The sequence below is a fragment of the Eucyclogobius newberryi genome, unplaced genomic scaffold (genome assembly GCF_026437365.1).
Source record: "Eucyclogobius newberryi isolate DKJ021-1_F unplaced genomic scaffold, fEucNew1.0.hap1 SCAF_14, whole genome shotgun sequence".
NCBI lineage: Eukaryota > Metazoa > Chordata > Actinopteri > Gobiiformes > Gobiidae > Eucyclogobius > Eucyclogobius newberryi.
In genome coordinates, this window is record NW_027315768.1 from 28,977,420 (window position 1) to 28,987,242 (window position 9,823).

The 9,823-nt window shown below is 41.6% G+C and overlaps 1 protein-coding gene across 3 annotated transcripts in view; it reads right to left on the minus strand.

Moving 5' to 3' along the window:
• Positions 1-1,758, minus strand: part of LOC140359212 (melanoregulin-like) — a 6,161-nt gene extending 4,403 nt beyond the window's left edge. Inside the window, exons 1-2 of one of the 3 annotated variants that reach the window (XM_072444077.1) lie at positions 1,499-1,758; positions 268-565 (exon numbers count right to left, since the gene is read on the minus strand). In XM_072444077.1, coding sequence (XP_072300178.1) covers positions 268-565; positions 1,499-1,575 — 375 coding nt within the window. In that variant the 5' untranslated portion in view covers positions 1,576-1,758. The remainder of the gene's footprint in view (positions 1-267; positions 566-1,498) is intronic. The other 2 variants (XM_072444079.1, XM_072444078.1) reach the window with 2 other exon arrangements.
• Positions 1,759-9,823: the final 8,065 nt, after the last annotated feature.

Consider the following 9,823-nt stretch of genomic DNA (forward strand, 5'->3'; position numbering starts at 1 on the left):
CAGCGTGCAGAGACCCGGATTTACCATGAAAATTTTATCCTACACCGTTGAGTGTTGACGCCATCTAGTGGATGTGAGGGAAAATTGCACAGTTTGAAGTGTTGGAAATGGGCAGATATCTCAGCATAATTGTCTATTATATAAATATTTTTCAAACTAAAGGTACTCAAAAGCATGTTTAAAGGCCAAAAACAATAGAAATAAAGCAGCATATCCCCTCTTTAAATCTCAATAGGCCCTTTAGATATGTGAGTAAGATGTCATTACCTCAGTAGCTTTATCCGCCTGGTCCCTCATGCTGATAAAAGCCTGCAGCTCTCTCTCCGAGGACCTCCTTTTGGCCGCTCCGCTGCGTGTTTTGTGACTGGACCACACCTCCACAGAGCTCCTGTGGCCCGGCTGCTGCTTCTGCTGCTGGTGCGGTTTGTTCGAGGGGTTCCTCCTGGGAGACTGTGGCCCGAAGATGCCCTCCTCCTCGGGGTCACTGTCGGTGGATTCACTGGACTGGAGCTCTGCAAGACGAGGGGCAGTGGTGCTGGTGGTGGTCTGCATGCTGCTGCTACTGCTTTGGAACGCACGTATATTATAAGTATATTATAAGTAAGTTTGTTATGACACCTTATTTTAGGCATATCTTAATATTTTCTTCATTACATTGTCATAATTTATTGTTATGATCCATTGTTTTATTCAGCATCACATCTCCAAGGCAAATTCCTATATATATATTTATTCATTTTTTCATTTTGGTCTCTTAAAATTGCAATCAAATGTTTTCTGACTCTGATATTTCTGAAATTGAAATCCAAAAAATACTTGCTGCAATTGGCAATACAATATAGCAATGGTTAATATATTTGTTTTCCCCTTCACTGCACATTTGTTATACATTGCACATTTAATTCATTGTAATTTAAGCTTAGTCTGACTTGAATACATACAGTGCATATATATACATATATATCACACTGAAAGAGATGGACTGCTTCAGGAAGTTTCCATCTGTCCCAGAATACTGACATTAATGAACATAAAAAATGACCTCCAGAATAAATTAAGCTCATCCACTATTCATACTTCACTATTACTCATTTATTGCCATTTTTGTTTTTATCCAGGATGTTTAATCTGATCTTATAAACCTTAGCACCAGCGAGAAGCACCAGTTTTTACCTTTGAGAAGACAAGTTTATTCATATTATTATTGTTTTTACCACTAAATTAAAGCCAGTGAAGTACTTCTGCTCATGTCATTTTTTCCTGACGTGTCACAAGTTTGATTATTTTTCATTTTTGCCAAATCCCGGTTAACTTTACATCTAGTATTGAGAGACGACGGGCTGAAGATGAGACGCTTAATGCCTCCGTGAAGGTCTACACACACTATCTCGAGTCCTCCAACTAGCATTGAGTCTCAACATCGAAATATTCCGTGTTCATACGATCCTTCCACGGTATTTTACCAGATTTACCGCTTATAACTTGAAAAAAAATGTACCGTAAAATGGCGTTCTTCTCCTCCCGGCTGTGTCTCAGATAGAACCGACAGCAGCACAACGTCAGACCAGCGCCCATCGTCCTGGTCCATACGTTTTCTTATAAAGTCCAAATACACTCGCTTTCTGGCTTGACCAGCTTTTCTACGTCGTCCCGAATACGGAGCAGATTTGTGGCCAGCCCCTGTTTTCTGCAGTTTTCCCCGTCACTCAATTGCATTATCCACGTGAGGAGCTCAGGACGGGACAGGGAATGAATGGGCTCGATTCAGTTCCTCCTGACGGGACAGAGAGCGGGAGGAGAGGCCGAGGTAAACCAAACGACACAACTAATAAATCAGAACGGGCATGTCGGAAATGCATCTTTACCACCGGGAAAATGTACAGTTTAAAGCCAATAAAAGTGATTTGTTTTGTTGTAAACATGGCCGTGTTACCATTAGGGATGTCGCGATTTCTAATTCCAGTGTAAGGATTATTGTGAGGATAAACGTGGTGATTTGACGATTATTCGCGGTTGTCAACATCGTGACAAAAACGGTAAAATCCTAAAAAAAAATGTTTTCTTCACACGTTATCGCTCCTCAATGTGTGACCCGTTTTAAGAAATCAAACTTTCTGAAGAAACAGCAAGATAAAAAAGCACTTGACGTTTTGTTTGACGTTTTTGAGGAAAGGGTGAGCGGAAAGGACTTCATTTTTGCTTTAAGAACTGACAAAACTACTAAAAAAGACCTAATTTAGTTCAAACTGTGTCACTTTTCTGCAAATGGAATTAAAATATCAGCCGTTACGATTTGATTGTGACCTAAATAATCGCACTTATCCATTAACCTGATCATCTTGACATCCCTGGTCATCACTGGGTATGTTTACGTGATTATCTGATTTCTAGATTAGTTATCGGATTATCGAAACGTCATGCAAACAGTTATATCTGATGTGAGAATTTCGATTTCTTTCTGACCGTTCACATCTGAGCAGGTTTTGACAAAAAAAAAGGGGCAAACGCAACGTTGCAGAGGCCAAAAGGAAAGGGGCGATGTTAAAGATTGAAAGAATAATTAGAAGTTCATTGCACTTTGTCTGTGACTCTGAAAATAAACCTTTTGACTGACACACGACAGCTGGTGTTTGTGAAGAGGATCCTTAATAGACAAATATCAAACACACACACACCACAATTCAGATCGAATTATGGGGTTTCCTGCCCATGTACCCAGTGACGTATGTGGGTAAATAAATATAGGTTGGATAAATAAAGAAACATTGTTCATCTTGTTCTGAAAATGTGTTGGATCATTCTGAACGTGCCCATAAAACTGTTGTCACGAGTCAATAAACGTCAGAAACAAACCTGTACTTTTCCGTATCATGGTTGAATAAATCAAATCTGCTTGTAGGTTATAACTACCATATTTTCTGGACTATAAGTAGCACCGGAGTATAAGTCGTACCAGCCAAAAAATGAATGAATAAAAATAGAAAAAAACATATATAAGTTGCACTGGAGTATGAAATGCAGTTGCAAGTGTGAAATTAACAAATAATGTCACATATAAGTAGCACCGGAGTATAAGTATAAATATAAGTTTAAGTATAAGTCGTACCCCGGCAAAAACTATGAACAAACGACTTAAAGTCCGGAAAATACTATATGTTAATTTACTTTTTTGAGGTTTGAACAATGTGAGATGGTCAAATTCTGACTTGAGAAAATGAAAACCAGGTAATGTTCCAAAACGCTTTCCGCATTTTGGCCCTTTTGGAGTTTTCTTCATTAAATTACCTTTCATGCATCACAGTGCTTCATTATCCAATCCAAGCGTTCTCCTTTGAAGTTAAACGCCTTTCCCCCATACCAGTGACGTGCATTCAGGGGAGGCAGTGCCTCACCTGTCAATCCTTAAAAAAAAAATATATATATAAATATATATAGATATATAAAACATATATCTATATATATAGAATATTAATATTTTGTCATCTGGTATGTATTATAAACCCCCTTTCCGTTTAAATCCAATATTGAACAATATTTTTTCAAATAAGAATGTTAAAATGCCATTCAGATACAGGGAGGAGGCAGCTCCTGCTCTGCCTCTGGAGCACACACACACTCCTCACACTGTCGCTCTCTCTCTCTCTGTTTAGAACAAATAAAACATCCTGACGATGTGCTCAGTGCTTCCATATTCTACATAATGTATGAAACGTGTTTTAGACTTACAGATTCAGTATAAAACCGCAGTACATGTGCCTTATGGAAGAGGGCGCTCCTGAGCCCGGCGTGGTGTGTGGACAGGTGCACTATCTTCAGAGTGGAACCTGTTTAAAGGTGCAGTGTGGAACCTGTTTAAAGGTGCAGAGTGGAACCTGTTTAAAGGTGCAGTGTGGAACCTGTTTAAAGGTGCAGTGTGGAACCTGTTTAAAGGTGCAGAGTGGAACCTGTTTAAAGGTGCAGTGTGGAACCTGTTTAAAGGTGCACTGTGGAACCTGTTTAAAGGTGCAGTGTGGAACCTGTTTAAAGGTGCAGAGTGGAACCTGTTTAAAGGTGCAGTGTGGAACCTGTTTAAAGGTGCAGAGTGGAACCTGTTTAAAGGTGCAGTGTGGAACCTGTTTAAAGGTGCAGAGTGGAACCTGTTTAAAGGTGCAGAGTGGAACCTGTTTAAAGGTGCAGTGTGGAACCTGTTTAAAGGTGCACTGTGGAACCTGTTTAAAGGTGCAGAGTGGAACATGTTTAAAGGTGCAGTGTGGAACCTGTTTAAAGGTGCAGAGTGGAACCTGTTTAAAGGTGCACTGTGGAACCTGTTTAAAGGTGCACTGTGGAACCTGTTTAAAGGTGCAGTGTGGAACCTGTTTAAAGGTGCAGTGTGGAACCTGTTTAAAGGTGCAGTGTGGAACCTGTTTAAAGGTGCAGTGTGGAACCTGTTTAAAGGTGCAGAGTGGAACCTGTTTAAAGGTGCAGTGTGGAACCTGTTTAAAGGTGCAGAGTGGAACCTGTTTAAAGGTGCACTGTGGAACCTGTTTAAAGGTGCAGTGTGGAACCTGTTTAAAGGTGCAGTGTGGAACCTGTTTAAAGGTGCAGAGTGGAACCTGTTTAAAGGTGCAGTGTGGAACCTGTTTAAAGGTGCAGTGTGGAACCTGTTTAAAGGTGCAGTGTGGAACCTGTTTAAAGGTGCAGTGTGGAACCTGTTTAAAGGTGCAGTGTGGAACCTGTTTAAAGGTGCAGAGTGGAACCTGTTTAAAGGTGCAGTGTGGAACCTGTTTAAAGGTGCAGAGTGGAACCTGTTTAAAGGTGCAGAGTGGAACCTGTTTAAAGGTGCAGTGTGGAACCTGTTTAAAGGTGCAGAGTGGAACCTGTTTAAAGGTGCACTGTGGAACCTGTTTAAAGGTGCAGTGTGGAACCTGTTTAAAGGTGCAGTGTGGAACCTGTTTAAAGGTGCAGTGTGGAACCTGTTTAAAGGTGCAGTGTGGAACCTGTTTAAAGGTGCAGAGTGGAACCTGTTTAAAGGTGCAGAGTGGAACCTGTTTAAAGGTGCAGTATGGAACCTGTTTAAAGGTGCAGAGTGGAACCTGTTTAAAGGTGCAGAGTGGAACCTGTTTAAAGGTGCAGAGTGGAACCTGTTTAAAGGTGCAGAGTGGAACCTGTTTAAAGGTGCAGTGTGGAACCTGTTTAAAGGTGCACTGTGGAACCTGTTTAAAGGTGCAGAGTGGAACTTGTTTAAAGGTGCAGAGTGGAACCTGTTTAAAGGTGCACTGTGGAACCTGTTTAAAGGTGCAGAGTGGAACCTGTTTAAAGGTGCAGTGTGGAACCTGTTTAAAGGTGCACTGTGGAACCTGTTTAAAGGTGCAGAGTGGAACCTGTTTAAAGGTGCAGAGTGGAACCTGTTTAAAGGTGCAGTGTGGAACCTGTTTAAAGGTGCAGAGTGGAACCTGTTTAAAGGTGCAGAGTGGAACCTGTTTAAAGGTGCAGAGTGGAACCTGTTTAAAGGTGCACTGTGGAACCTGTTTAAAGGTGCAGTGTGGAACCTGTTTAAAGGTGCAGTGTGGAACCTTTCTGCCTCTAGCGCCACCACCAGGCCACGTTACGAGAGGAAAACACTCGCAGTAAGAAGTTTTAGAGCCACAAGCGATGGCACTGAACAGATCAGCGGTAATCTTTTATTCCTAATCATAATTCTGTCATAATCATAATTCTGTCATATCAGCCCTGTTATGCCCTCCGCTTTTGTTCAATCTCGTGTTTTTGGTTTCTTAGATTTGTTTCTGCTTTTAGTTCTCCCAGCAAGATACTGTATAATGTTTAGTTCTTTCTACAGCTAAATAACGTCATGTAATCAGAGGTGAAGTTAGTTCAAAAAATTAGGCACAGTTGAAGCGTCTCTGGACTTTTGAAAATTAAATGAATGCTAAGATTATATAGAAACGTTCTAAATGTTTGATTTTTATTAAATACATGTCAGACCATTTCCTTTTTAAATTGTCATTTTATACATTTTTATTTGAATCCCTTTTTCAAGGCAGTTCTGGCACAAAGACATTACAGTTACAACATATTTAAAAACAACAGGAAAAGGCACAGGAAACACCAGAAAGTAGATCCCAGAGAGAATATGATGTATGTCAAAATTTAAATATACACATGTCCAAAAGGAGTAGGCAGAAACAAAAGCTTAAAGACACTCGCCCCCGTCCCAGTTACAACAAACTCACATATATTTGTTTCCTGGAGACCGATCCTAAACTTAACTCGCTTTAATATCTAAACTTTAAATCATGTTGAGCTAGACAGTGTAGTAAGTCAAAGTAATTCAAAGTGCTTTATAGAACAAAGATGCATTAAAATCACAATACAAACAGAAAAAAACACATTATTTTAAAAGAGAAGAGTGACCGTGAACGTCCAGGGACTACGGGTGCAAAAGAGCATATTTTCACAAATATGGCCAATGAGATATTTTCTTTTTATACGGTTAATGTTTGCTTGTGCATTGTCCCTGATCAAATTAATTCCATTTTAGTTAGGCATAAGGTAATCAAAGTCATCAGCTGAAACATGGGACCACAGACCTACCCCAGTAACTCCAGTAACTGGACTTTAGATTTGTACAACACAGAGTCCACAAAACTCTCGACCAAAGCTGGGAGAGGGGACATAAAGGGTGGAACACAAATCTATCCAGCAAGGACAGTTCCAAAGCTGAGGAAGAGAGATCAGACAAAAATAGTCTACACTTATCTGTAATTCCAAATGAAGAAGTAAAGAATCCTCACAGGCCTTAGAGGGAGAGAACTCAGAATGTGTCTCTGGAGCTTCAAATCAAGCAAAAAAAACATAATGCAAAGTGATAAAACATGGAGCCTCGATGGCGTCAGACTCTGATTTGTGTGAGTCTGTAACTACACATGTGCAAAGGGAGGTGAGGAGGTATGAAGGTGATGCGATAGAAACCCACACGCACAAATACTTACCGTACTTTTCGGGCTGAACAGCGCTCCTGAATAAAAGCCGCGCACATGAAATGTACAAAGAAAATAAAACTTGTCCATATACGGGCCGCACCTGACAATAAACCGCCGGTGCCCACGTTGTAACATAAGATATGTACACATATACTACACGATAGTGATGCGTCTTTTGAACCTCTGCTGGACAAATTAGACTAATATCTCATTGAATATGAGTTGGATTGTAATATAACAGACATCATTTTGAAGTTTAACAAACAAAGAACACATCAGAGCTGTCCCTACTGTCCCCTCTGTCTCTACTGTCCCCTCTGTCCCTACTGTCTCTACTGTCCCCTCTGTCTCTACTGTCCCCTCTGTCGCTACTGTCCCCTCTGTCCCTACTGTCCCCTCTGTCCCCTCTGTCGCTACTGTCCCCTCTGTCTCTACTGTCCCCACTGTCTCTACTGTCCCCTCTGTCCCTACTGTCCCCTCTGTCCCTACTGTCCCTACTGCCCCCTCTGTCCCTACTGTCCCCTCTGTCTCTACTGTCCCCTCTGTCTCTACTGTCCCCTCTGTCTCTACTGTCCCCTCTGTCCCCACTGTCTCTACTGTCCCTACTGTCCCCTCTGTCTCTACTGTCCCCTCTGTCTCTACTGTCCCCTCTATCTCTACTGTCCCTACTGTCCCCACTGTCTCTACTGTCCCTACTGTCTCTACTGTCCCTACTGTCCCCGCTGTCCTTGATTACTCTGTGTGAGCTGATTTACCTGTGTCTGTGTCTTCACATCTGGTTGATCTACTCCTGAGCTTGTACTTATCAGATGTGAGATATTTACACAGAAATGTTCCAGGGTAATGATGCACTTGTCTTTTGACCCGTGTATCAGGTCGGGCAAATAAAGTCTCATTTTACTGCGGCAGGTTCTAAACTACAGACCGCCTGGTATCGCAGGTCCGCGCTCTGCATGAGTCTTTGCATTTCGCCGCGTCTGGATTCACTTCCTCATTAGACTCTGTGAATATGAGTCTGATTGTATTAATATAGAGAACACGACGTGTCCCCTGGAGTGTGACCGGTTACCCCCCACGAGACCGAAGGTTCGCTAGTCTGAAGGTTCACAAGTCTGAAGGTTTTAAAGGTTCACTAGTCCGAAGGTTCACTTGTCCGAAGGTTCACTAGTCCGAAGGTTCACTGGTCCGAAGGTTCACTGGTCCGAAGGTTCACTGGTCCGAAGGTTCACTAGTCCGAAGGTTCACTAGTCCGAAGGTTCACTGCTCCGAAGGTTCACTAGTCCGAAGGTTCACTTGTCCGAAGGTTCACTGGTCCGAAATTTCGCTAGTCCGAAGGTTCCTCATAGGCTAAAGTGAAGGTGCAGACAGCATCGGGATGTAGTCTGTCTGTAAAATGCGCACAAAGCACGAAGACACGCACTGGGGCTGAGGCACCGCAAGTTGAACTGTGTATATAAAAATAACAAGGGAACATATCGAATCCTCCGCTTTATGCCCTCATTTGATCATAAGAAAAATGCGTGAACAGAATCCTCCATTCTATGCCTTAATTTTATCATAAGAAATATGTGTGATCAGAATCCTCCACTCTATGCCTTCATTTGATCAAAGTATAGAAATTATATATGTATATATAGAAATACGCGTGATCCGATCACCGTAGGATTGGTAGTCAAAAAGGAAATTCAGCTGGCCAAGACGGGAGTGTCTAAAGAGCCACGGCGCGCGGCCGAAACTGCTGGGCTATTTGAGTTAATTCATTCATTAATAATACGATAAGGAGCTCAGGCTATGCACAGAAACAAGTCGGTTATGGAAAATATGTGAGTTTAATCATAAAAAGTACATCAACACTAGAAAAGTCCAAAAAGCAGTGTGTGGGGCAAAGGGAGGCGAGGAGAGCCCGCTGCGCAGACTCACACCTTCGGACTCGTGAACCTTCGGACTTGTAAACCTTAAAATTTCTTTGTGAAATTTCGGACTTGTGAACCTTCGGACTAATAAACCTTCGGACATGAGAACCTTAAAATTTCGGAATTTTCGGACTCGTGAACCTTCGGACCAGTAAACCTTCGGACTCGTGGGCAGCCACCGTGTGACCACTGTCCAGTGACGTCTTCTTCTACAGTGTGTCAAACGCTAGCGCTTCCTGCTATATTGCCCCCCGGTGGCCGTTAGCCAGTAAAATCTATATATTAGACGTACGCGTATCGGCCGCAGAGTTCAATGTGTGGGAAAAAAGTAGCGGCTTAAAGTCCGAAAAGTACGGTATTTACAAATACCCACATTCATACCAAAAGGTCACTTGTAGTAAATCTGTTTTCTTTTGGTTTGTCACCAGGGCACACCCCCTCTACTCCTGCACACAGCCTACAGTGGTAGAGGGTTCTACGTTTCATCCATATTGTTATTTTCATTGTGGAAATTATCATTTAAAATCAGACCCATTATCAACTTTTCTTCTTCTGGCGAGATTGACATCTACAGAAAAAAACAAATACAAATTAAATCTGTTTAGACAAACTACTAGAAAATAATGACGTTAATTGTTGAAAAAAAAAAAAAAAGACCAACATTTAAAATTTCAAAAACATTGGGTAATATCAAGTCCTGGTTAAAAATTAAATTCAGTTACTTTCATTATCATTTATTCATTATGTCAGTTAGATTTGTTCACACTTCCACACACGCCACTTCAAAATAAGGACTAACCTGGGACTAAACACTGGACTAAACCTGGACTAGAACAGGATCAAATCAAGTCTACATCGGGACTAAACTGGGCTCAAATGTAGGTGGTTTCCAAAGCAACACAGGCCCATCTCTCTCTTTGACATAGTGATGCTGCTGTGAGGGTAAGT